Here is a 27,974-nt window from a genome sequence, read left to right on the forward strand (position 1 = left end):
CCATCTGGTTTAGGAACTGGGGAGTGGGGGGCAGGGATTCGCCGCTTGGGGACTGGCTGGGTGTCGGTCTGCAGGTGGTGAGCAATTGCTCTGCGCATCATTTGTATGTTCCAATCCTTTTATTACTACTGTTGTCATTTTATTAGTGTTATCATTATCATTATTAGTTTCTTCTTTTCTGTTCTATTAAACCGTTCTTATCTCAACCCAGGAGTTTTACTTCTTTTCCTGATTTTCTCCCCCATCCCACTGGATGGGGGGGGAGTGAGTGAGCGGCTGCGTGGTGCTTAGTTGCTGGCTGGGGTTAAACCACGACACAGAATAAAATATTCTTAGGCATAACTGCATGACTCCTTCTGGGCCCTGTTGCTTCACACTAAATTAGTATCATGAGAACATATGACAGACACTGAAACAGGAGGCATCACCAAGCCACAGAGCATGTAATATTCTCCTCCTTACATACACACAGACTTCCAACATAAATCTAACATTTCTTTACTATTTACAGAACCGTGCAAAATGTAGTGGCAGGGCCAAATTAACCTACCACCACCATCTTTTCGTGGTTAAAAACACCACATTTTATTTCTCTTGGAACAGATTCCCGTTTCAGACCGTATGCTAATTAAAAAATACAACAGCATGTTAAAATCTAAGCTTTTTTTTCCCTAATAGTAACATTAGCCATCAGATTCTTTTGAGTACAAAAACATTACATATATTTTGACAGTTAGCATTTTTTTTTAATATGCTATTGTTGCCTAGTAACACTGGCAAATACTGAGGAACCAAGAGTCAATTATACCACCACAGCTGTGTAGAATAATTTGATACAGCATTTTGAAGCACCATAGGATCCCTTATCCTAGATACTTTGCAGTATGCTTAGCAAATAACTTACTTTGCAATAAGTCTGGATGATCAACATAATGAATTTCTAGTTTAAAAGAAAATTTAAAAAAAGAAACTGTCCGATTTATTAACTGGATAAAGAGTGGAAATAAGTGGAAGCACTTGGAAGAAGCAGGGGAAGCCTCTCCCAACAAGCCTTAGTATCTTCTGAGCTGCAAGACTAAATCCCTGTTTGAAATAAACAGCATTCACTAGCCCATTACCATTGATTCAGCATTGGCTGTTAAATCCTCTTTATATAAAAACACGCACAAAATTGTAAAATGGTAGCGCATAAAAAAAGTTAAACTTCCCGTTGCAGGCCTGCTACACAGTCAAATTTCTTGGCTGCCACAGCTTACCTCTTTATAACAAAGAGCTGCTGAAGGCCGTAATGGAGGTGCGGGCCGTAAGCAGCTCAGACTCCAAGGCTTGGGGGTTTTCGGAGGTTCCAGAGGTCCCCAGTTTATCGTGGTATGCGGAGTCCCATGATGTGACGGATGAGGAAGAGTGTGGTACGCAGGAGTCAGTGGTATCGGCTTACTGTCCGAATGCTTGCTGGAGGGCGTTACTGGATGGGAAGGAAGCTGTCAAAGACGCAAAGGTGATGGGAAGGGAAAAAAAGTATGTTATTGTCATAAAGACATAATAACATCAAGGATTGGTGAAATAATCTCACTCACTATCTAGTCCTTCCGTTTATTACAGCTGGCCTTTGAAAATTTTTACACTAAACTATTACTTGGAAAAATGGAGCCTGAAGAAATTTTTATTGTCTACCACAGACAGAGCACGCACTAAAGAAAGAACAGCTACAAGCAGCCCTGCTCCCACTTCTCTCACCACTGAGGATGGAGCTAAATTTAGATCCATTCATATCTGACAACTCAAATGCAGAACCCAAAAGAAAGTACTTAAGGAAATAGTTTCTCCACAGCCTGTCAAGTACATCACCAATTAAAACCTACTGTTCTAAGGATACTTAAAAGATGGTGGTTTAAAAGATGGTGGTGCATTACTTGGTGGTGTATTATTTGGTCAAAACAGAAAAAGTAGCGATAATTTTCTTTTACCCTGTTAAACTATTACACCAAGATCTAAGCTTTTCATTGTGTGAACAAAGAATAAAAAACAGAATGATTTTTTTGACCCATTAAACTAGTCATAACATTCAGTTCTTGTTACTAATGGCTAAAAAAATGCTTTACATGGTGGTATATTTGCCAGATGACTTAATCCTGCATACACTGCTCATTCACTTCAATCTAGAAGCTCTTTCTTACCGTGTGAGATGGCACAGAGTGAGGTTTAATGGTGGGATTCCCAACAGTTGTGACTTTGGTTTGCTTCTGCAGGTGATCCACCCATTCATGCAAATCTTGCTGGTTGTTACAAGACACTAGTATTCTTTCAATCATCGTTCCTACGTGACAGAAAATATAAGATGTAGGAAACCACAGAAGAACACTTTACTCAGTCTGACATGATTATAAAGACACTCATTTCCTAAAACATTGTATCCCGTGAGTACCAAGCAAAAATTTTAACCTTTATTTTCAGTACAACAGCATCTCAGTTTTCCAGTTTTAACAGACATTTTCTCCACTTAAATTTGTTCTTGTGCCAGGCATAGGAGTTCTACCTTCTTCCCCACCTCTATAATTACACACAACCTTTAATGACAAGAAATAGATGTGATGTAGGAGACAGGCTCATCTAGTAGCCTTATGCTTCTCCATCGTCCCCAGGAAAGGTAGTGTATAGCCTAAAATGTCATTCTTGAGTCTGTAAGCTACAATACAGGAGAAGTTATACAACACAGTTCACCAATCTCTCTCAGAAAAAGGCATAAAGTTGGTCTGAATCTAATATTAAAGTTGAGGCAAAAGTCACTTGGGAAAGCAATCTTAACCAAAGATTACTTTTATTTCTGCAGTTAATTCCATTTTAACCCATCAACATTCCTCATCCGAGGTCAGCTTCATAGCTATTATCTCAGAAGAACATGCACCATCAACTGCTTTTTTCCTGTGTCTCCTAGCATTGATGTGTGATACTGCCTGCCACTTGAGAGGGTCAAAATTACTTTACTTAAATGCAACCTGCTCAGAGGCAGAATTGATCCAGGAAATGAATGAAGGTATGAAGCTCCACCGTGTGGACCCTGCTCCCACTGTCCTTTAAATCGCCCAAGGATGTAAGGTACATGCTGAAACAAATGCCTTAACAGACAGAAATTACCCAAAGTAAGCACAATGGCAACCATCATTGGCATTAGAGATGCTAAAAGTCTCAGGAAAGAGGTGGACCATGTCTACAAGAAAGCTCTTGCTTAAAGCTCTTCCAGAGTCTCTGGAATTCCTCTTCTTCCAGTGAGTAGCATACTTAGCATACATTATAAAGGACCTCCTCCAAGGCTACTGCCTCCATTTATGGAAATACAGAAATCTGGGGATGAATCCCATGCAAAGACAGTTTGTTAACTGCTTAAGACAAGCAGTAAAAAGCAGCTTTCCAGCAAGGCTCCGGGTAGCTGCCTTACAAAATTTGTATGATTTGTATAATGACAGGATGTTTGAGGCTGGAAGGCACCTCTGTAGGGCCATCCACTCCCTGCTTAAGCACAGACACCTAGAGCTGATTGCCCAGGACCGTGGCCAGAGAGCTTTTGACTATCTCCAAGGATGGAGATCTCTCCAGGCAACCTGTGCCAGTGCTTGGTCACCCTTGCAATGGAAAAGCTTTTCCCTCTGTTCAGACTGAACACCTGACATTTGAAGTAGTATATCCTGGAGTAAGTAGTAAATAAAAATATTAATAGTCAATACCTGATATTTCAAATGCATTTTTATGGTTTTCACTGTCTTCTAGCTTTGTGATAGTCATTCCTGTCATTGGCAATTTTCCCTAAAAAAACCAAAAACCAGTAACACTGAAGTTAAATCAAAAACACACAAAAACATTACCAAGTAAAGAATATATAAACTTCAAGCTCTGAACAAAGACATACACAGTAAATTGACAAACACATACACACCGATGGGTTTAAAAACATTTTAAAAATCCGTAAAAACACCTTGTAATGGAAGTTTTTGATATGCCCAACTTCTGCAAATGACACCTGTGACTTCAACGAGTCCATTTGATACCTAGGCAGGGTGTGATATCCATACAAATGTAATAGTGGTCACTCATCATAGCCTCAGGTTCTTGAAACTGAGACCTTCAGGGTCATCCATATTACATGATGAGAGGCAATGGTGACTCATCTTTAAGCACATTTGTTTGCAAACTGTTTGATTAGCTCTCAAAATAAGGTTTGTAGTACAAGCAGATTTAGAAAGGAAGACTTCATTAAACATGCATCAATTATTTACTGAAGATTTATGTCTCTAATAACCCCACTACTAAATTCACTCACAGAAACATCTGGGGGAAAAAAAAAAAAAAACAAACCGAAAGCAGCAAACACACCTTTACATTTGTAAAGTTTCAGAAGAACTTATTAATTTTACAGAAAATAACCTCTCATTTGAAACCCAGACAAGCTGGAAAAAAAATGTCAGTTTAGGATAACTTTTTGACCCTTCAGAAACACAGAAGAATAAATAAGACTGAATATTGTCAGGATGAAATGCTCTACCAAAAATGCAACTTCAATACAACTTCTTTAAGACAGATTCTGTATTCTCCTGCACAGAAACACTATTCAGCACTTGCTGGCAAAAGCGCAAATACTATGTACTGTGGAATTTTGGCTCCAATGGAGAGAAAAGAAAAAAAAAAACAACTTTTTTTTTTTCTTCCCCCTTTCTTTCCTAATGTCTGCAGAATGGACAAAGGTTTCTTAGAAGCTTGGAAACTAAAAATCACTGGATATTCTGTATGCACAAAGCATGCTCAAGCCCAAGATGCCAAAGGGGAAGGAAGAGTTTTCTTGCAACAGCTTCCCCTCTGAAGGAAACATGGTGGCATTGTGCACTACAATGCAGCCTAAAATTCTCTCTTCTGCTTTTCTGTGTTTGTCGGTTCATGAATAACACGGCACACAACCGCAAGGAAAGAGCGGTGCAAGAACTGCTGATGTAGGTGGAAAAGGAATATGGGAATACACTAAGCAAAAGACCGGTGACAGAGAACAAAGATCACCTGAACCACATGGAGAGAAAAAGTACAAAGTCAGCAAAACATAAAGAAAACAGAACTAAACTTGTGAATCGTTTACATTCCCCTTCTTTCAACGCGCAATTGTGAAGCCCTCCTGTGAAGTATGGCCTGTGCCCCTCGGGGCTTCAGTTTACCACTGCTTAAAGTTCTCCCCATTAGCTCACATGGCAGATATCAGCACTATCAACCAGAAAACCTGAAACATGCTGATAACTGGAATATTCAGTAATGCAGGGAGGGTGTAATGTAAGATGCTGCCTCCAGTGGCATCATTTCCCTGGGAATGACTGAGGGAGCTGCATCATCTTCTGTCCATATCCATCCCAGTTCTGAGAAGAATGTCAGAAGAAAAGTTCAGGCGGCCTACGTTACGCAACCTAGACATGGCTCTGAGCCACTGTCTCAGACACAAACAGTGATGAAATAATTTTACCCTGCTGTGAATACGTAGTCATTAAAATTTGAGAAGTTCTCAGTGTTGGGAAAATCACATGAGAGGTTATGAGGAAATTAAGAGCTCTGCATTCAACAGAGGGTTGGATGGCGAACACTAAGTGCTGTGGCCATACTTAATAGCAGCTGAAGACAAATGCACAGAAAAATGCTTATTTACTGAACAATGCTGTGCACCTGGGGAACAAGGTGGGAGCGAGGAGGAAGAAATGTAAGTGATGTACAATAGGAGAGCAAATTAAAGCCTGACAGATTGTTTAATTTCATATTGTTTGTTTGTTAACACACTAAACTTCCAGTCAGTTGCCTTTGTAACCAGTACAGAAGATCTACCTTCATCAGAAATTCTGGATGTGTCACTTGGAATACAGAGCTCACTTGCCTTTTCTAGTATCTTTTTCCATCAGTGTTGGGATAAAGCACTTGCCAAAAATTCTTAAAAGCAGCACAAAGCTAACAAACTTGATTGTCCACTTGAACCACCTAATGCAACACTGTCTGAGACAAATCCAGCTACCGTCATGGCAGGTAAGATACAAATCCAAACATGAAATTTCAAATTTAATTGCTCTTAATTAAAAAATAATAAAAAAAGTCACACAGTTTGTGACTGGCTGTGGTTGATCATGTAGGAACCCCGAATGACTAAGCTGCAGCATTCCTTCACGGCAGGCCAGTCACTGCTCGGGAGCAAGGAACAAACTGCTCAAGAGCCTGATTTACATACTTACAGCAGGTGAAGTATCTGTCTCCTTTTAGAACTTTGCTGCAGTTTTTCCCTTGCTTTTGGTTTTCTACTGGAAACCACATAGCAATACTTGAAGAACATTTTATAAAGATTTCAGGAAGTCGTGGACTGTGCATTTGCTTTAGCTTTACTTCTCGGGTGTCTTTTGAAACACACACCCAAAATGCAAGTGCTTCTGAAAAAGCACTGTGTCCTAGAGCTACAGGGGAGCCAACCCAATCGGCACTGATCCTCCTGCACTATAGCAGAGTTGTTCCATTTCTGTAGTGGGGAAACAGGCACGGGTATTCAGCTAGGAAACTTGGTAGAGAGCTCAAAGACTGTCTACCAGCAGCGAGCAGATGATTTGTGAAGTTAAACACCGGTGCTGAGGACCTCAAGGCCACGTTGTATGCATTTTGGGTGGTGTCACAGTGGGCTAGCTCTAGGCTGGGGCCAGGGACTAAACGTCAGTCCATGCACTTCATCTGCTCCAGTAGCTGGAGCAGATCAAGTGCACTTTTGGAGCATGCCTTCCAGTTCAGCTTCATCCAGAGGGAATCTAGTCTCCGAGCCCCAAAATGACTTCTACACTGTGACTCAAAGATCACTAAACAGAAAAAACTAGAAGATTAATTCCAAAAGTGCTCTGCTGATTCAAAGATAAAATACTACTGTAGATGCGCCTAAAGAAACAGATGGTAACAGCCTAACTCACACCCATGAAAGCTTAAGAGTGCTGTGTAATTTTGCTAAGACTCGACCAGCAAAGAGCACTAACCAACCTGTATAACAGCATTGTTTTCCTACGTAGATCTAAAAAGCTACCGATACTTCCTCTCATTAGCTACTACTAACAAGGTAAAAAAACCTTTACTGATAGTCATAACTGCAAAAATCAAACCCTGCGCTTCTAGCCCAGAATTTTATAAAACATGTCACCAGTTCCTATTGTAGAAATTACCTTTTATTTTTATAATGTAAAAGTTTAATAATCCTTCCAAATTTTCTACAAAATACCATTTGGAAAAAAACACACCCCAACACATTTATACACATATGTACGTGTATTACCTTACCTGATAGATAAACCCACTCATTCTCGGGCTGGCAGACAACATTAGCAAAATATTAGGGAAGAGAAGAAGATACCTTTCATTCTTTTCCTTATCAAAAAAAGAAAATGAAAAAGTAAATACAACATCAGAAGCCCCTCGCCCCCCCCTTTTCTGTTTTATATTATTAAAAACTACCATCAATGTTACAACTCCGTAATTAATCCACAAGTATTTGCTCCTGGCAAAATTAACTCTCCATAGAATTAACACCCCCACTCCCTCCCCAGACCCCAAGAAGTGCCAGAATTATTTGATTATTGAAAAGTGCTAGTAACACATGCCTCTGCTTCTTCCTGGAGACTACAGCCTAATATTTTAAAACAGAAATTTTACAGTCTGGGTGAAATACTGACCATGTTTAATATGGTAACAAATGTCTTGCCGATTTAATCAAAACCAAAATGACACATTTGATATGTTTCTTAATATAATTTAGATGGATGCTGTTACGGTAACGTCAAGACCGTGGTCTCTCAAATTGGAGAGACTGGATTTTTGAATGATGTTGGATTATGCCCCAAAGTAGAAAAAGAATATCAAAGAAAAGTAGTAACGCTTATATTTGCAACAAAAACACTCATTACTTTTTTCTGGCTTTAATTTGCTGGTTTCACTTATGAAGTTGTCCTTTGTGGTTTTGCTTTGGGGGTATTTTTATGGAAGGAGGAGGTTTACTCAATCTACTGCTACAGACAAACAACAAAATAAAGCAGCATTAAGGTATAATGTTTTAATTTTACTGACAAAACAAATATATCCATTGACAAAGCCACGTCTCAATTTCAAGCATCTTTGCAAAACAATGCAAGTCCTTACCAAGTTTTAATGTTTGTTTTTCAGTAAACATTTGTAAATAGCTATATCATTTAAAAATAAGACAAAACCAAACCCAATTGCTTTTGCACAAATGAAGCTGTTCTATATCTAGTCAAAAAACTGTAATGCTACGCAGAAACTTCTGACAGACATTACATTTGACATTTTAGCTCATTATGAGAGTGGGGGGTGGGGTGGTGTTTTGGTTTAGTTTTAAGACTACAAGAAGAGATGGCACTGCAGAAGATGCACTATCAGCACTACTGAATCTTATTTATTTATTTTAACACCTAACAAAATATCTGAGAGAAAAACATCAGGCAACAAATTTTTAAACATTCAGTTGCATAAACACTTTACTCTTTTTTGATATTTATGGGCACCTTTGTTCTAAGGGAGGAAGCTGACTGAATGAGGTTGCAATTCAAAAGCCCCACCAGGTTCAAAGCTTCATTGATTTTACAGGGGAACAACTTACAGTAAAAACATGTCAGTCATCTGTATAACATTTCCCTTCTGTTAACACTTTAAGATTATTTTAACATTATTTCTGGTAGGACAACCTTTTCTTTGTGTGTTTTGTTTGGTTGGTTTGCATTTTAAAAAACCACCCCAGTGTCACCTTCAACTTTCTAATGTCTCATCCTATCCTATTTCTCCAAAACCACTTGGTTCTCAAGCTTGTATTTTAAAATTTACTGCTGGAGCTAAGTGCCCAAAACAGCAAGGAAAAAGTGTGCCTCAGACAGCATACAATACAATACCAAACTTGAAAGTTTTTGTTATTTAAAACAAGCCGTAATAACTGCTATGCAAAATGATCCTGTAGCATAACTACACATGGAAAATCCTGTTTAATTATGCACTTTGAAAATAATCCTGCAAAGTCATCTTCATATGTTTATAACTGCTATATGTGGTTATGTTTTAGTAAATTTTACAGATGAGACCATCCATCTTCAAGGACATTTATTTCAGGTTTTGTAATAAAAGCCTTAAATCAGTAGAAAAAGATTTTAGTCTAGATTAGTATCTCTGAAGCATTGTTTATTTCTGCTGCGTAACTATTAGAATTAATTTTATTCAAAATGGAAAAAAAAGACTGACAGTAAAAATGAGAAGGACATTACCTCACTTCCAGCACACTGAATCATGACCTGGGACATGTAAATCACATTGCCAAGTGTTTTAATATCCTCTCCCTCCCAACAACGGATAGCCTCTGTCAGTATTTGTAGTTCAAGTTCTTTCCGTTTCCGTACTTCTTGACATTGTGCCTAACAAACACAGAGAAAAATACCATCTCTATCAACTTTATCAATTTGGAGCAGATTAAGGATAGAAATACCACTACATTTATATTTACTGTCGTGCTTGTAGTACACAGAAGACAGCACCTAACTTGAAACATTTTCATTTAGATGACTATACCAATATTTCCTACAAAACTAGTTTTGCACTTCAATATTATTATTTTTCCTTTCAATACACTGACTTCAAATACCATTCCAAGTTCATAGTCATAGCTCTGTTTCTCAGATTTCTCCTTTCTTTACATTTCAAATTTTTGTACTTCCAACCAAAAATAGCTAGGCTCAGCAGAAAAGAGTAACACAGCTGCCACAAATACACAACTACACAACAAAGCGTATTTCTTTAGTAAAAAGAGTCACGACAATTGTGCCAGCTATGAGTGTGCATAACCTTATGTTCCTATTTTTATTAAATATCTTCAACCTGCTCTGCTAGCTGTAATCCCATTCATTTCCTCTTGTTTGTAAAGCATCCAACAGAACGGGATCCCCAAACCTCTTCTGAACACAGATAACACTTAATTTCTGCATTAAAAATAAAAACCAGAAAATGCCAGGGTACCACCAGCACACACTCCTAACAGGAAGGACAAAACATTAAGTTTATTGTAACTGAGACTGCATTAAGTATATACTTGTTGCAGTTGAGGTGTGGTTTGTGTTTGGTTTTTTAAAGACAGTAACAGACAGCTCATCTGTTCAAATTAGGCTTCCTGCTCCCATTATTCCTAGAAGTTCATATCTTCTGAACTTCACTAGCACTTTCCCCTTCATCCTCTCTCCCCCAACTCCAACACCATTCCCCTAGAAGGAATGCACTTTAGAAAAAACTCGGAAAATATACTCAATTGTTGCAAAGAAGCCCTTCTTCAGGACACTAGTTATGCCACCACTAGGCAAAAGGGAGACGAAGCACGAGCAAGAGGGCAGACCAAGAGATGCAGAATGCTTTCTGTTGCTCTGACATTAATAGTCTATTTGCTCTAACTCCCCAGCAAATTACCATCCCTAGCTCTCCCCACAAACAGCATCAATTTCCAGGCTTTCAAAGACTTCTTATACAAACATTTACAAAAAAGCTTCACTTTTTTTAAAAGCAATAGAGGGGGATGAAATTAGAAAACATTCTACTTAAAATATATCATCTGTTTTTTATCACTCTTACAGAAAGATTTTTGAAGGCAGTCATGGATTTTTGAATATCTGGACGATCCGGATGATAATCCTAAAAACAATGAAGAAAACACACATAAAAACTTCAGTTCTAGTAAAATTTAACAAAAAAATTTTTAGAGGCTTAACTAAAAACAAGAAATTCTGTAAAATAGAAGTTGTAGACCAATCTGCTCTCTTTTCACAGCCTTCTTATTCTTATATCAAACACTGGTGGTCTTGCTTGTAGTAAAAATGAAGAAGCATGTATAACGTTCCTACTTATGCTTAAAACAGAGCCAATGAAGTTTTACAAGACCTAGTAGATAAGAGATTTTGAAATCCTAATAGGAACGTGTTTATTTTAAAGAGTTTTATTTGGCATGTTAGCTTTGTCACAAACCAGATTCCTTGCAGACTAGTAAGTTCCATTGTCACTGCCTGACAAACCAAATTGTGTGACAAGACAAAGACCCATACACTTTCTATTTCTCTCCCTCCTTCACACTCCAAAAGTCTAACCTATAAAACGCAAAGGCGGAAACAGTAGCTCCTCAAACACCTTCCCATATTGGAAAGATCGGTTTTGGACAGTGTTCAGTGAAGTCAAAGGGACTACTCCAGTGATGTGTTCGATATGCTGAGGTCCTAAGACGAGAAGCAGCGCTCCTTCTACAAGATAAAGTAGCCTCGAGCAGTACGCAGGAGACACGTTTAACGTCAAGTCAACCAAAGACCCTGCAAGACTGTTCTAGCAGTGAAGATTAGCTTCTCTGGCTAGTTTTACTTTAAACGTTTAGCTTTTACAGGAAGTTTTACTGCACTAAATTTTAAACCACTCCAGCCTATATTTTAGAAGGCTGACGGAAGAGCAAACAAATGTAATTTTGGGTCCCATCATGTTTGACATGTACCTTTAAAATAATTGTTGTCAAATCATCATTAAGCTGGAACATAAATGCTGATAAGATATACCTCCATGTGCCTTTCAAGTTCTTTGAGTAACGTGGGGTATTTATCCAGACGCATAAAAGGTTTGCTGAGGCCCGTGGTCAGTACAAGGATCCCAGGGCTGTTGGCACCTTTCATCTCCATGAATTCTCCTAGCTCCTCACTGTGTACACAAGATATTTAAGCAAATTAAGATCAAATTACCAAGGCAATTAAAATTACATTGGGTTCTTCACTTCAGTCTTTCATCCACAATGAATTCTGCCAATAAAACAAGAGGCCAAATAAATCAAAAAGTAACTCAAGTACAATTTAAGTGCTGCAATCAGTTTCTGCATTAAATAAAATACAAGAACAAAGACATTTGCAGATTTGGGGTCCATCCAGGGAACAACAGACACAGGATCAAACCCACCGTTCTAGGCAACTGATGCTCAAAGACAGAGTACCCCATCTGAGCAAAGATTACAGAATAAAGCCATTTGCGCTGTATTTTATTACTCAGCTCTTTATTCTAGTAAAACGACATCTGACCTTAGAAGTGATTTACACAGGTAATACACAAGCATAAATGAGTCAATGGCTTCATATCTAATCAAGCATTGATATTTTTAAGGTGTCAGGCACTAACGGGAAGACACAGAATGTTTCAGGACCTTTTTTCCTCCCACACTTACATGTTTAATGACCTCATCTCACACATCCAAGGTGTTACTGCAGAATGACCAACTAACCAACAGCCATACAAATGGTAGACCATAGTAGAAATAATTACTGGGCAATCTATTCTCAAATGAGTTAGGGTTTCACTGAGGGTGTACTCACACAACACACTTGTTTGGACAGCAAAGCTGCTGTAAGAAATCCATGCTCTCCAAGTATCACGAACTGCTACTTCCCCTACCCAGATGTTTTTTCCTATTTGTCATTTCCAAGAACTGGCCCAGCCCCTCAACTTTTTACATTAACTCAGTTTAAAAAGCAGCGCATCCTGGGAATTCCAGCTTACTTTGCTATCAAGGAGACTTAAAATAGCTACATATTCTGCTTCCTCATAAAGCAGAGGTTTCAGAGGACTATGGTGGAGGACAAGCTTTTCAAGAGTTTAAATGACCAAGAACAAAGTGAGCTCTCTCCATGGGGAAAGGAAGATACAGCAGCACCTGGGCTGACTTCCAGGCTTCAGAAAATACAAGTTGCAGAAGAACATGGGATTCTAAAGACAAAATCTAAATAAAGAAAATTCAGAAAGCCGCTTATTAAAAAGATTAACATCTTCTTGTACTCAAGCTGTGTCATTCCAAACGTCTGCAGATAGGGTTGCTCATGTTTTCAGCCCTTGCTATAATAAATTAACTAGTTCTCAAAAAAAAAACCCCACAACAAAAACCCACTATTCTCATGTGACAGTCGAGTAAATTCTACTCTAAGATTATCTTTCTACTGATTAATAGCATTACGCCCCCGTAAGTCAGAATTACTACTTAAAAATTTTTTCCCCTCCCTGGTTATTGGCATAGTCTCATTTTTCAAAGGAAGCCTTAGCCAGCTACCAGATTCAGTACTTTCAGAAAGTATAAACCCAGTGTCAAACAACAGCAATAAAAGAGGAACACTTGTACATTATGGCCACATTAACAAAAAGGGAAGGGCAAGGATCTCCAAACCTAGGGCACAGCATTTCCATGAAGAAAGCTAATCCTGACCTGCTCAGTTTCCCTAGGAAACAGACACTGATAGGACACTGCCATAATACACGTGCTCAATTATCAGTGAGTCATGCTATATAAAAGCATTACATAGATTCCGACAAAACAGACCTCCCTACCTCCCCCAAGACACACGCACACTCCTTCCCATTTCAGACCAAGTGACACTTTACTGATGTCATCTGTCCCAACAGATAAGAGAGCAGAACAAGAACGTGAACCACAACCTTCCCATCCCAATGTAAATGCTTTACCCACCATCCCACCCCGATCTCTCTCCTCCCAGCTGCTAAAGTTTCCCCAAGTTTACAGAACAGAAGGTACTTTTCCATACAGTTTACTCCAATGTTTACTTGTCCTCAAATTAATTAATTGGCATTTACTTACACTACCTTGCTTAAATACATGCAGTGCCCTTTCTGAACTGTCAGGTCCAACATAACCTTAGGCCACCTCTTTTAGAGCACTCCATCCCCATTCTGACTAGGCCCAGGCACTCCTCGGTGCATGTATTTGTGCAATTTCTGCTGTACTCAACTGCAGAGCCGAGAAAGCCGGTGAAGGGATTTCCCAACACCGGCCGACCTCGCGTTTTAAAGATGCAAAGAGAAGGGCTGGGCACACTTGAGAACGCCCACAGCTCCAGCAGGCAGACCTTGCTACATCCCTCTCAAGCAGCGTGTATCAGCAACTCCAGGCTTCCTAAAACCAGCTCATGACACAATCAGGTTTTAGCCAAAATTAAAACCCCACGAAAAAACCTCCTGCAGTACCTTGCATGAAAAATTATATTAATGCAACACAGATAAACCTACTTTTAGAAAAGAGTACTTTTCTAGCTTAACTTTAGATTGAAGAAATAAAGCTGGCCAACTCTGTATACCTAGAGCCTGAAAACCTACTTTGCCTTATGCTTTCTTAGTCACAGCCCTTACTCAGCATAAAACCACACCAACTCCAGAACTTGCCAATTGATTCTGGTGGCACCCTAAACAAGACTAAGGATTTTGACTCATGATTTGGTTTTACAGAGTTACCAGCTGCTTGTTCATCCAGGATTCAGGCTAATTCACTGAAACGAAACATTAAGCCGCATGGCTCTGGTGTGGTGGCACGTCCTCTCCTCCTGACTCAGCTAAAAAGTAGGGACCGATTTCCAGCAAGGTGATGAGGCAGGCAAATGAAGGTACGGCGCCCAGTTTCCACAGGAAGCTTTACCAAAGCTCACCTGTGAAAGCCCTTCTGTCAGAAGGCACCCAGTGGTTTTATATTTCGATTCACTCTGTATATGACACTGATCATCTGCACGATACTGCTTTTTTGTTGTTTTATCCATTAATTCTCCCTGTAAGCACCCCAACCCATGTCACCATCATAAAGCTAGATTACATATGGTACTTGATAAGTATCTTCATCTATTTTATTTTAAATGAAAGACATTTGCTACAAGAGCCAACAGGAAGTAACCATTTAAACTCGTTCTTTGCATTTTGTTTGCTTTAGCCAGACACACAACCCCTGCTGCCTAACTTTATCAACTATTTATTCCCTTTCACATTATCTGCTATTCTTCCCCATTTCAAGCAGCGCAATCCATATGTGTATCTATGCAGCTTCTCTTTCCCCTCCCAGCACAGCAGTATGTTCTACAGGACATGCCAATCACAAATACCACACACCGTTCAATTTAACATTGTTCTGAACAGCACTAATTTTTGCCTTCAGATTGCAAAGAGGAAAAAAAAATCCTATTCCTATTTACCTCGGCCATCTCCATGCTGCTGGGTGCATACAAATGCATTATATAAATGGTATTTGCTGAGCTATCCACCAACACAATGCTTGTGCCCCCCCCCTTTTTTTTTCCATTTAATGCCTCTACAGTAGGAGGAACATTGGTTACCATTTCACCCACATTCGCATTTCTAATTTTCATTATCACTGTTCCATTTCTTCCCGACTTCGGCATTATGAAATAAATGTGTGAGAAAACAGGAGAAAACTCGCTGTAGCCTGAATTAAAATCGACTACTTGGAAAGCTGAAATAAAACCCTGACACTATCTTGTTTTCACTGTCTACTCTGCAACGCCTTTGACTAAACACACTCTGTGGTTACGCAATGTTGCAGCAGTTTCCAGACCATTCACTGCTCTTCCACACAAGATACTCCATTGTTTTATCACCTCCCTTTTCCTTAATCATAGTGTAGGAACCTACTAAGCAAGTTTAAACCTCAGCTCACTTGAAATGTACACAAAGTCCTGAAAAACACGCTTAGCAATGGCATCATCAGGAAGCCTTTTACACAGAGCAGTCTTAATAGGTGTAATTAAAACTGAATGACGTCGTTTTCCTCCCAACATTCTCATGAGGACAATGTTTTCTTTCACACACTTCTGTGCTTCCCTCTGACAAGTTTTGACATGCCAGCTTGTTCAAACTGTAGTGTGAACACACAGACACACACACACACACTCTTTTAATACAATAGTACCAAAATTTTGTCTGAGCAGTTCCATCACGCAGACCCCGTTAGCAGTCTGCTCATGCTAAACCAACCTGCTACCTCTGCAGCTTCGCGGACATAAAATATTTGGCAAAATGGACGTTGCTTTAGCTCAAAGCTTAAAGTGAGCGTCCTTCATTTATTCACAAAGGACAAATGCAATACAGAACATAACTGAAAGGTTTACTTTTAATAAAATATGGGTGGATTAAAATACTGTTTGAATACGGCAGCAGTTCACAACTGTCTTTTAATTAATAGCTGCTTGAAAGTCAGTGTCATTAGCTGAAGAGCGCAGCTGCTTTGCCAAAGACAATGGCTCTTTCATGTCACAATTGCAAATGATGCCTGCAAGTACCACACTCTCCTAGGCAATATATGCTAAATAAAACTCCGGCCCACAGCTAAGCAGTACGTTTTTTAAAAAGGTATCATTTAGCTGAACAGGAAAAAACTTTTGAACGGTGAAATCATCAACTTAGTCACAACTGCCTAAACAAGTATCTTTTCAGAAAGAGGCAGCTGAGACTTGAATTCACTACTTGCGTTGTTTTACAGAACAGAATGCAGAAAAGCGTATGAAAGTGCTGTGCTTCATTTATCCTGAAACTTCGAGCTGAAAAGTTCTCTTCGCTCCAGACTAGAGTTAGTTCACAGCTTCAGATATTTTAAAGGTCACCATGAAAAGTGTCTTTAAGCCCTATTAATACGTTCAAATCTTTCTTAGTACAGATGCCTCAAAAGTTGCAAATCAGACTGGCGGGAGGGAAGAAAACAAGTTCAGATGTGCCTATATTAACAGAAGTTAAAAAAAACCCTCCAACAAAAAAACCCACCCAACCCAAAAGCAGCCATTTAAACTTGAGGAAAGCACACCCAGGAACTAAAACACATATGTTTAAAATCACAACTTACACTTCTGAAGTAGGTCTCTGTTTGTAATAGATGGAACATGAGCTATCACTGCTGACAGGTCTGAGGACTGCACACAGGCACCGCATTTTGAGAGCGTTGTGGCACAGCTTGCCTCAGCAACCCCTCAACCGCAGCTTTTAATTTCCTAGTGCTAAACTTCCCAGTCAAGCTCCTCTCCCAGGGACTGTTGCTTGGCATATGACATCAGCCTGCACACTTGCAGGCACAGGGATGCACCAAAGTGGGGGAGGCACAAAGAGTTTTCTGACTCAAGCTGATCTGTATTCCATGCTCCAGTTACTCTGAGTAATTGTGATGTTTCAGCTCCACAAATTTTATCCAGACTGCTAGGTCTGTGGTGCAAGTGTAGAATATGCTTGGGATGTTATCTAAGAGAAGAAAAGAATCTAGCAAAATTAATGTTTGAACAAGCAAAGATTTGTGAATAGCTTTCTTCCAGCTGAGAACTGGCTCGACACTTGCCACTTGGCAAAATAAATAAAGCAGGCGTATATTACTAATTTTTGGCTGCCTTTTAATCGAATTAAATTTTCTTTTGGAAACATTTTTTGTCCATTTCATTTTAAAATAAACATGGTGTTGTTTAAACAAAGTAAAAAAGCTTAACCCCCCCGCCCCCCATTACGTACTTAATGCTGATTACATTGGGTCTGCACTCTCTATTTCTTCTGAAGAGTTTTATGTCCACTGATCAGTGGGGCCTGTTAAGACTTTTTTTGTTTTAATTATGTTATCCACCCTTCAGTGAGTTCTATACTCAAATATCTTGCCATTTTGGATACAGTCCACATACACTCCCAGTCCTAGCTTCTGCCTCCTCTTCTTCTTTGCTTCAGTTTCTCCTTACATTGAACTTTGTGGCTTGTGATCTTCCCCAGGTAGGGAACATCTGATGTTCCTGGGACTCCTTACTCCACTGCAATTACCCATTTCTGTATTTTGCATTCAACTGGGGTTTTTAATTTGAGGGAAATTCATTCTTTCATGCCTTAGGTTGCTCATCCTGTTTCTTTTCTTACTGGAAGGCAAGCATATGTCTACAATAAGAAGCACACACAGCGATCAATGCTACTTTGACTAAACACTATGCTCCTGAGGCCGTACTGCTCTCACCAGCTATCAAAATCCTCTCCTAAAATAATACCATATTATAATATTGAATTACCTACCCTTGGCCTTGAACTAGGATCCTCAAGCAAAACTATGGGATATTAGAAACAAACCTCATATAATGGAGCCAAAAAGGTATGACTGTTATGGAATAAAGTAAATAAAATAGAAACCGCGTACAGTGGCACTATAGCCAATATGAGAGAAGGGAACAAGGGGAACAAGGTAAGAGGCGGTGGCAGAAACATGCAAAACACTGAGTTCTGCCAGAGCCATCACCCAAGTGTACCCGGCAAACTCCACCTCTTCGGCTTTAGCCAGTGGCTTAAGACACAATTACAAGACACAATGACAGACCTAAGGAAAAATGACTTAATTCTTCAAAATTCTTGATTCATTAAACAGAAATAATTTTCATTCTGGAAAAAAATATTTAACAGTTCTGAAACAATTCCCAAGACAGAAAGTACCTACCAAATTTCAGGACTGTATAAAATTGGAGAAATTATGTTGAGTACCAACTCTAACACCTGGATAAAACTTACAGTGTCACATCTGGAACCAAGAAGAGAATCTGTTCCCACGCTTAATAGTAAGATTTTTGTTGTTGTTGTCGTGATTATCAGAGACAAATACATCCTCAGAAACATGCAGCTCTGGAACCTGAACTCCTGTTATGGGCTGTATTAGGTTTTTTCCCCATTTCTTCATATTCACATACACTCAGGTCTCTAGCGATACTTATTTCAGTAGTTTGACTACTAACTATTAACTTAAGGAAATGAACGATGTTTGCAACTTTGAAGATTTTAACATGAAAAAAATCTCTTACTCATTAAGTAATATAATTAACCCCCTTCACCTCCAACTGTGTGTTTATATAAACACAGACATATATGAACATATATATGCACACCCCCCCTTATTTGTACCAATTGAATAAAAGCCCCCATGTCGCTGCTACATATGATCAAGAAGCAAATGGCAAGGAAGAGAAAGAGGAAACACAGGCTGGCATTCATACTGAATAGCATTTAAAGAAAAAAAAGGAAAAAAACCCAGTCACATTCCAACTGAATGCCGCTTTTAAATCTCCAGCCCCATCCTAAGTACTGCTATTTAGAATCGACTTCATGAAAATGCTATTCAAAAAAAGAAGCTTTTGACTAGAAGTCCAAAAGAATTCTAAGTTAATGTCATCAGGTTTTATATATACACATATGCATACACACACAGTCTTTACCAGGTGTCAAGAGCATTTTAATAGATATTACAACACTCCTCAAAGAGCATGCTCGATACCTCAGAAAATTACATATAAAAACCTCATGTGTAATATTCCAAAGCAGATGACTGCTTACAATTTTGATGTTACAGTGATCCAACTGGTTACAGAAACCATACAGTTAATGCTTCAGAATGATAGCCAATTTCCTGTAAGTTGGTTTTAGTCAGTGACAGTAAAAATGCAATAATAAAACTAGTATATTTTATTGAATAAAAACCAAAAAGAGAGGTAAAGTTTCTGAAGTTTCACCTAGAACAATTATCTAGGAGATTTTTTTGTTTCTTTTTTGTTGGTATGGTTCCCACCAAAAAGCAAGTGAACTTAATAAACCGTAGAAAATACTAGTTTTGCGATATAAGAATCTGACTTCAAATTATCTGCTATTTTTTTTGTAGAAAGGTTTTCAGAAGCACAGTTAATGCATCTATGTTCAGTTTATAAAGTGCACAGAGTTCATGGCAAGAAATAATCTACTGTAGAGAGTAAGAATTTGTGTTCCAAATCAAACTGCTCCAGACTGTTACGTTTTCCTCTCTCTAAAATGCTACTGAATAGTACAGCTGTTACAAACATGATACTCAAATCCAAGAATTCAGCAAACGTCCATTTCTCTGCCATATTTTTGCTGGTATTAAAACACATATAATGCTTTTGGACCCTCTGGTAAAACTATACCACAAAACCAGTCAACAAAATCATCACAATTTTTTAGAAGTCTTAAACCTTGGCTTTTGACATCTCTGAAAAATTCCAGTTCAATATCATCTAGTATTAACTGCAGTGTAGTTGTTTCATTATTATTACAATGATGACTATCCACAAACCTCACAGTAATTTTTACATTAAGGTTTATGAGGGATGCTTTTTACACACTAAAAACATCTCAGCTAAATAGACAAGCAGACAGTTCCGAGTATTTTCCTTTCCCTCATGCCTTCAGTCAGTTTGTTATTCCTCTCTCTTCCTCTACCTTTAAAACAATGTAATTAAAAGCTTCCCGGCGTTCTGAGAGGAAAATGTTCAGACCTGCTTAAAGCACCTTGTGATTTCTTCATGGAAGCCATCTCAAGCAGGATTTTTAGTCAAGCCACCTACTACCTACAGCAATGTTCCACAAAAATGATGAGCTTAGAATAATAAAATAGGGGTAATTAAAAAAAATACAGGATTCACTTCTGTCAACTCATGCCTGGCAACACAATAGCATTAAACAGAAAGCTGTTTATCACAGCTTCTCTCCCCTTGAGCTATCTCATACAAACAATACGATTGCTTTGAACCTACTCCACATCCAACTTACTTAACTACTTTATGACACCTACATTGAGTCCATCAGGACTTGAGATCAAGCTGACTTTACAGACCAGAAGCTGAATTTTTCTTAAGACAACTGATGTGCAAAGCAACACGGAGGAGAAGAAATGCTTCTTTTCTCCATTTGCAGAACAGCTTTCCCCCCTCACATTTGTATCACTGTTTCTCAGACACGGCTATTCCCTGTGTTTTCCAAGAGTTCTGAAAGTTAGGATAATCCTTTATAAATGTCTCCAAATCTTAAGAAATGTAGATGATCACTTTGCTATCACTTGCCATCCTCCATCTATAGATTAAATCCCAGATCTCTGTATGGAAAGAGCATAAAGGCACGAGCAAACAAAAAATCTAAGCCTAAGAGTATTTGCCATTTACAGAAAGTGGTACTAGAAGTAGGCCACCTGAAAGAAAACAAACACTAAGGAGTTTCATCAGGGGGTTTTAAATGTAATTTGTCTAGATGAATTTTAATTTGCCGTTGCTTCTGACAAAAAACTACCTTATTTCTGCCTCTATTGCAATGAGAATTTACAGCTTGATTTTTCAAACTAGGGTTGGAACATAGTTACATGTCTTACTAACATAAGCGATAGTTCATAGTATTTGGTAGCTACAAGGTTTTTTTATTTATAATATTATAAGTAAAGCTCACAAATATGCCACATAGTGTTGCTGTTAAAACAAAATCCGAGTTCTTGGAAGATGCTAACTTTATAGTAAACAATCAATTATTCTCCTTTTTGTTTAGGAAGTGTTAAGAACATTCAAAATAACTTTACTTTGGTCCATCACAAGAAGACAAAAAAAAAAAAAAAAGGGTGGGGGGTGGGGGTGGGGGTGAAGCAAAAAGAACAGATATCCTGCTAGAATTTGTCCTATGTCTAACCTTCAAGAGAAGATCATAGTTCTGTCCTGCACCACAAGCAAACATAAATAGCCCCAAAGTAACAGCTGCTTCAGCACATGCTCATGAGAGGAATACACAGCAAAGTTTGTGAAAGCAGACTTCTTTTATCAAATTCTGGCCTCAACACTCTTCCCTCAAGGTGATACAGGGCATCTTCTATGCAAATTCAAGGTCTGTCCCAAAGCTGACCAACATCATGTTAACTCAGCATCCTACTTCTACACCCAGGAAATACTAATTTTCTAAACTTTCTCAACTTTCACACTCCTTTCATATTACTCAAAAGTAAAACTAAGGATATACCATTATAAAGTTAAGTACATACAAACATACAGGCTTTTACAGGGCTAAGTTACAATTTGCCAACTGTCTAAAAAGCCTATTGGTAATCATGTCAATTATGCCATAATTTCATAAAGTTGTTTTGATCTCGACATTTTTAAATAAAAGATGACAATCAGTACAGTTTGGTTTACATATTCAGAGTCCAGCATGCATTCTTTAATCAGAAGATTCTCTCAAATAGTTGATAAGACACTGGCTAAAATGACAAGCTGGTCCTAATGACATGGAACAGCTTTATGTTGTGAGGTTTTTTGGTCTTATTTTAAAAAAATATACTAGTTTTATTTTTCCTTAAACAAGCTCTACCATACCAAATCTGTGTCAAAAGAGACATCACAGCTTTACAACACAAGTATATTTTACGCATTTTTTTGTACCAGGCTTAAAAGACCACAAAGCAAACATACCTGTGTTCTGTGAGAACATTTACTGCTGATGGATGGTTGGCACAGTATGCAAGGTATAAGCTTTTCATTTGTGGCATCAGATTTAGAAAACATCCTCCAACCCTCTGCTGAGCTTCAGGCAACCTAAAAACAGAGTAATAAAGATGAAATTACTGTAATACCAGCCAGACACAGAAATAAATTAAAGCCTGGAAAAGCAGTGTATACTGGGGTTTTTTTTTGTTTGGGTTTTTTTTTTGTTGTGGTTTTTGGGGGGTTGTTTTGGTTTTTTTTAACAAAATCAACAGATCAATTTCTATGGTCACTGACCAGCAACCAACACCCTTCTCTTCCTTCACAGCTTCAACCCTGTAACCATCAGGCCTGATTATGCCACTACAGTACAGGCAAAATATGCTACATACCTGTAAGATGGTCATTCAGCAAAATTTTTTCAAGCATTAGTGGTAATTAGCACCTTCTTTAGGAGTTTGATTTTTCAGTCAAGATATAGCTATCTGTTAGAACAGTTTACTATCCACTTACATATGCCATGCCAAATCTTAAAAGTAGTATTTCAGCACTTAGATAAAAAAATGGATGGAGTAGCAGCAGGATTCTTTCTCTCTACCCTACACCAGCAGAGATGATAGGCTTAAAATATTCATTAAAAGACCTAAGTACCATATTAAGCTCTGATAGCAAAAATAGAAGCCAGTTACAGTGCAGTAAGAGGCTGTTTTTACACAATTGTCACTCATCTTGCTTTTTAAGGACCATAAAGCACTTTTATGTTGGTTTGTAACCAGGGCAAGAGTGCTGCTTTACCACCATCAGTATAGAAATACTTTCTGTAACTCATACTTCCTTCATCTTTCATGCTCAAGTGTACCACATTTGCTAAGCAGTGAAGGAAAATTTCACAATTCTGTTCAGAACAGCTTATTTTGTCTAGCATAAAATGGTGCTTGAATAACAGCAGCCTCAGTGATTTTGGCAAAAAAGATGAGTCAGCAAAGAGGAACAGTATTTAGAAGAAAGCTTACTTTCACACAGTCTTGGTGAACCTAATCAGTTTTGATCAGATTTGTCAGAGGAATAAAAACATATTTATCCACATAAATAAGGGATGACAGGATATGAAAAAAGATAATATGAATATACATAGTGTATTTTTCAGAAGTTTCTAGCAGAAACTGTCATGTCAAATTGCAGTAAGAAAATAACTGGAGTATAAATATCTGAAACTGGCTGTGTGGCACCAGCGTAGAACTGGTAGGATCAGCAGAAAGTAAAAGTCTGACTTCTGATTTTGCATCTGTATAAGCAGGGGAAAAAAAAGAAAAAGAAAAATGCAACTCTTCCAGTCTTATTCTTAGTATGTCCTTAAGCTGCATACTTCAGATGCACACTTACATACTTTTTAAAAATCTAAAATAATTTTCCAGTTAAACACAAACTGATGGGAAGAAGCATATACTCTAACCAGCCATGCTTCCTTACTGCTACCATATCACCATTCTCAGAACCACTCAAAAATATCCATGCTAGATTGCTTCCTATGTGAGAAAGAATAAATTGGACGAACAAGTGAACAATATCGTAAGGGTGTCAGAAGGGATGAAACCCTATTATTTACTACAGAGCAACTCCCACTTGAAGGACTAACCCTCTTCAACAGTAGGTTTTATGGCCAATAGCCAACTGTATAACCCACACTGAAGTTAACCAGAAGATGGGACACTAAGTTTCCATCAGTCCTAGACTACAATCTTCTCCCTGATACCTTGGCTAAACCCATTGTACAACATGTGCAAGGAGATGAAATGGTTCATTTCTCCATATGTTTCCTCTCCTTGCATAAAGATTGCATCTCCTGATATAAATATGCCAAGTCTTTGCTTCAGCCTGTTTGCAAGATGAAACAAACAGTGGATTTTGTTGCTACTGTTATCACCCCTTTAAGTACTCTTAAAACTAGTATTCCACACTGCTCTAAAGCTGGATGAGTCCTCAGTAAGTATTCAACAGACATACCATTAAGCACAGTCAAAGGGTTTCATGCTAAAATTAGTTCCAACAATTCTCTCTGGAACAATATTGTTTTTATTTAAAAATACATATTTTTTTTAAAAGTCAGGATTTTCTGTAATTGTCCTGAACATGTGCACAAAGTCTCTATAAACATCAATATTTAGCATATTCCCTCTGAAAAAGTGAGAGATGCTCCAGTGAACTCCAGCAAAGAGAAGAATTGTTCAGCTTTCCAGGACAGCCACTCCTCCAGGCAGGGGATGTTCCCATCCTGCTCAAACACAGTCCTCTTCTCCCACTCCTTGGGTTTGTTCATAACAGTTAAAACTCAAAGTCCATCCCAAGATGATCCCAAGAAATATTCCCCCAAATTTCAAAACAATAAGTCTGTCTACTACTAAGCTGTTCAGTCCCTCTGTATGGTGTGGGAAAACCTACCCAGTATGAAGTCAAAATTGACTGTACAAGTGATCAAAACGCGAGGCAAGGAAACACGCTTCCTTATTTGAAAGCAGCTTTCGTTACAAACGCCTGGAAAAGGAGAGCTGAACCCCCAGCTAGCACATCATGCCAGATACACTCTGACCACGTTATCAGCGCTCCTTACATTTAAAGGCTAGAGCCTTTATTTTATATTATTTTATTGCCTGCATCTTTCTTTCTCTTTCAAGAAAAGTTTAAATTCTGAAATCAATAGAGTGGCTGCTTTTGCAGGTATTCAGGGGAAAACCAGGGGCATTCCCCAGCATACCGAGGGAATGCTATTCTTGGAGCCCTCCGAGCAGCATTTCCTGCTCGGCAGCTGGCTCCCTTTAATACATCTAAGCATGAGCTAATAATACATTCTTCGAGTCATAGATGCAGCAAAAGTCTCAAACTCTGAAGACATACTCAAGGCATATAACTCCGGATTAAATAGTAAGAGGCCCCAATAAACAGTTGCTGAAAACGGTTAAATTCCCTTTTCATGCTGTAGTGCCGGGCGGGGAAGTGAATTATGGCTGCTGGCACCAAGCAGACATCTGCGTCTTCTCAGTCTGCTGTCCTTTTAGCAGAATGAAAGACTGACATTATTCTCTTTTACATATTGCACATGCATTGCAACTTTATACTGCACATTCTTTGTTGAATTAGGATAATTAATAGATTTTATGAGGGGGTGGCAACTCATCCCCCTGTGACTTTTCTAATCCATGCATTAGTTGCAAGTGTTCTACTATTTTTAGTGGAACAATTAGTAAGTTATCTGTATCTCCTTTAACTGCTGAAGAAACCAAGAATTTAACGCCTATCACCACATCACATAAACCTTTTTGTAATTAATGTGTTCAATAAAGAGCACAGTTATTTTACAATTTATTCTGAAGTTGTCATCCCAATATTCTTCTCATATTTGGTACTTTAATTAAAAAGGAATCAGATATAACTATTTTTACATATATATAAATGTTAATAACTTCAGTTATGAAAAGGCCAAAGATATGTTTTAATTTTGTTTACAGAATTAAGAGAACCATAACAAAGCCTTTGCTGCTGCACACATGCTAAAGGCATCATCATATGACTACATCTTAACTACCTAACAGATTATCTGCTTGTTGGAGTTACATCCAACAGCTATCCGTACTGTTTCTGCAGACTTGAAACGGGTTCCTGCTGCATCATAATTTGAGAAAAGAAACAAAGAAAATACCTTGTTGCTCAATCGTGCTTACTTTAAGATTCTGATCAAAACCAGCAATCAGAAGTGGACTAAAGCTAGACTGACGGCCAACAGAGAAAGAGTGACATTACAGAATATCTAATTACGTCCTGCCTGTTCAGAAGAAATGTCCCTTAGTTTTGGTGTCAGGGGATATTACAACGTTCTGGGAAAGGCTGTGGAAACTGTGATGAGTTCAAACAAATTTAAACACAGACTAACAGAGGCAATTTTAAAAGAAAAGTAAGTAACGAAATGTATGTTTTCTTTTTGGAAAGAAAAGATCAGATGTCCCCAAATTTCACTGAAGTGTGTGGTTACCATAAGAGTGTCATGCAGCAATCTATGTCCCTATATATAGGGACACACACCTGCAGAACCTGCTACAAACTGGAAACTTTCAGTTATCTGGGTGGCATTTTCTGCTCTTCCCCCTCTCCTCCCACAGAAAGATAAACAGCAGAATTTCCAGCCCTTCTCGCAGGCCTCTAGAAGGAACTGGAGCATCAATGATAAGTTTGCTATGTTTGCAGGAGGTTAGTACAGAGAATGTCTTGAACTTAAAAGCTGATAGCAGAGAATACCCAGTGCAAGTGAAGGTCTGCAAAAATTATTAAGGGATAATTGTGATTAATGACTCCAAGGGATGCAGCTTGTGAAGAAACACAAGATTAGATGTTATCTCCCGAGGCTTCACAGTTAACAAGGTTACTGAAATAAGGGGGAAGCTTTGCAACTTTCTGAGCTACTGTTTGCAAAAATGGAGGCACTATTCAACTTATTCACAATCCATCAGTAATTTTCAATGCTTCCTTCCCAACCACACCTTTCACTATTTGTCTATTTGCCTTACCTCTCAGACATCAGTTAATATGCATGTTTGTTTCAGGCAACCTGAAGACACTGTATGCAAATTAACTTAAAGTTAATAGCCTTATTTCTGTTGATACTCACAATAACCAAAAGCAAGGGACAATACTGGGATAAACCTTTAACAGACTCAATTTATATCAGACTCCAAAACCAAATCTGAAACACTCTAGTTTTGGATTACATTTAAGCGCTCTCCCTTTCACACCCTGGCCTCCCTCCTGCCTTTTTTTTTTTTAAATTCCCATTCCATTCCAGGATCATCCCAAAACATGAAGTATCTACTTGCACTCCAAACACAGAACAAGATAAAGAAAAACACCACAGTTACTGTGACTGCAAGAGCATGGACGTGAGGGAAAGAGAAGACAAAACCCAGCTACGGCTGTTACGGGGCAGGGAGGTAAGTCAGTGATACTACTTAAAAGACATCCAGTGCCTTCGACTTGCTACAGAGTGGATTATACCTGAGCAGTCCATGCAGGCTGGTGTCACCAGCCCACCTGTGTGTCGTGTCCCGTCCCCCCCCTATGGAGAAGTACAGCCATAGACTGACAGCGGCTATTCCCAGGTGAATGGAAGACTTTTTTTTTTTGGAGCAGGAGACATCTGTTCAATCTCCTGCTACAAAAACACCCAAAGAGCAATACCTCACTTAGAGATCATTTAGATCAGCCCAGAGATCACCTGATGGACACTGACTTTGTTCGTTCAGAGACCCCTCTGCTGTGTGAACCACTGCAGAACTGATCTTTGGCACTGGATCACACACAGATCTGGAAAGAGACCTAGAGCACTGGACTACTCCGGGTCTTCAAGAGACGGGAGCACGGAGTGCTCTTGCCCTGTTTTACTGTCAGAAATCTGCCCTTTTGCCACTGAAGGCTCTGGCAGCAAAACAAAGTGCACTTGACGCTATCGGTCAAAAAAAAAGCACTTTTGAAGCAGATCAGCCGGAAGATTCTCACTTGGTGCTAGACTTGTTTCATACGCCACTTTTGTTTGGTAAATGAAGAAGAGAAGTCACGAAGGTAGAAGTAACCCCCAACGAACCTGTCCGATGGAGCCCAGCACCCAGGCAGGCAGACAAGCAGTGTTCCCAGGCCGGTGACAGATGGAGCAGCCACAGGAGCAGCCCAGTGATGCTGCAAGAGAGGCCAACCTGGACAAGTTCGAGGAGGACAAACCTTTAGCAACGCGCCAGAAGAGCTTCAAGGCTGGGGGCAGGGTGGGACAGTGGCACACAGCTGAAACCAAACCGCATCCCAACAACT

General features: G+C 38.9%; 1 protein-coding gene across 4 annotated transcripts in view; it reads right to left on the reverse strand.

Moving 5' to 3' along the window:
• The window catches only part of ARHGEF7 (Rho guanine nucleotide exchange factor 7), a 128,112-nt gene that overhangs the window by 23,441 nt on the left and 76,697 nt on the right, over positions 1–27,974 (reverse strand). For all 4 annotated transcript variants that reach the window (XM_069770259.1, XM_069770260.1, XM_069770262.1 and 1 more), the window contains 8 exons: positions 22,116–22,238; positions 11,616–11,754; positions 10,654–10,713; positions 9,306–9,452; positions 7,321–7,407; positions 3,723–3,801; positions 2,178–2,317; positions 1,257–1,481 (listed from right to left, as the gene is read on the reverse strand). In XM_069770259.1, coding sequence (XP_069626360.1) covers positions 1,257–1,481; positions 2,178–2,317; positions 3,723–3,801; positions 7,321–7,407; positions 9,306–9,452; positions 10,654–10,713; positions 11,616–11,754; positions 22,116–22,238 — 1,000 coding nt within the window. The remainder of the gene's footprint in view (positions 1–1,256; positions 1,482–2,177; positions 2,318–3,722; positions 3,802–7,320; positions 7,408–9,305; positions 9,453–10,653; positions 10,714–11,615; positions 11,755–22,115; positions 22,239–27,974) is intronic.

This window comes from Haliaeetus albicilla, chromosome 25, assembly GCF_947461875.1.
Source record: "Haliaeetus albicilla chromosome 25, bHalAlb1.1, whole genome shotgun sequence".
NCBI lineage: Eukaryota > Metazoa > Chordata > Aves > Accipitriformes > Accipitridae > Haliaeetus > Haliaeetus albicilla.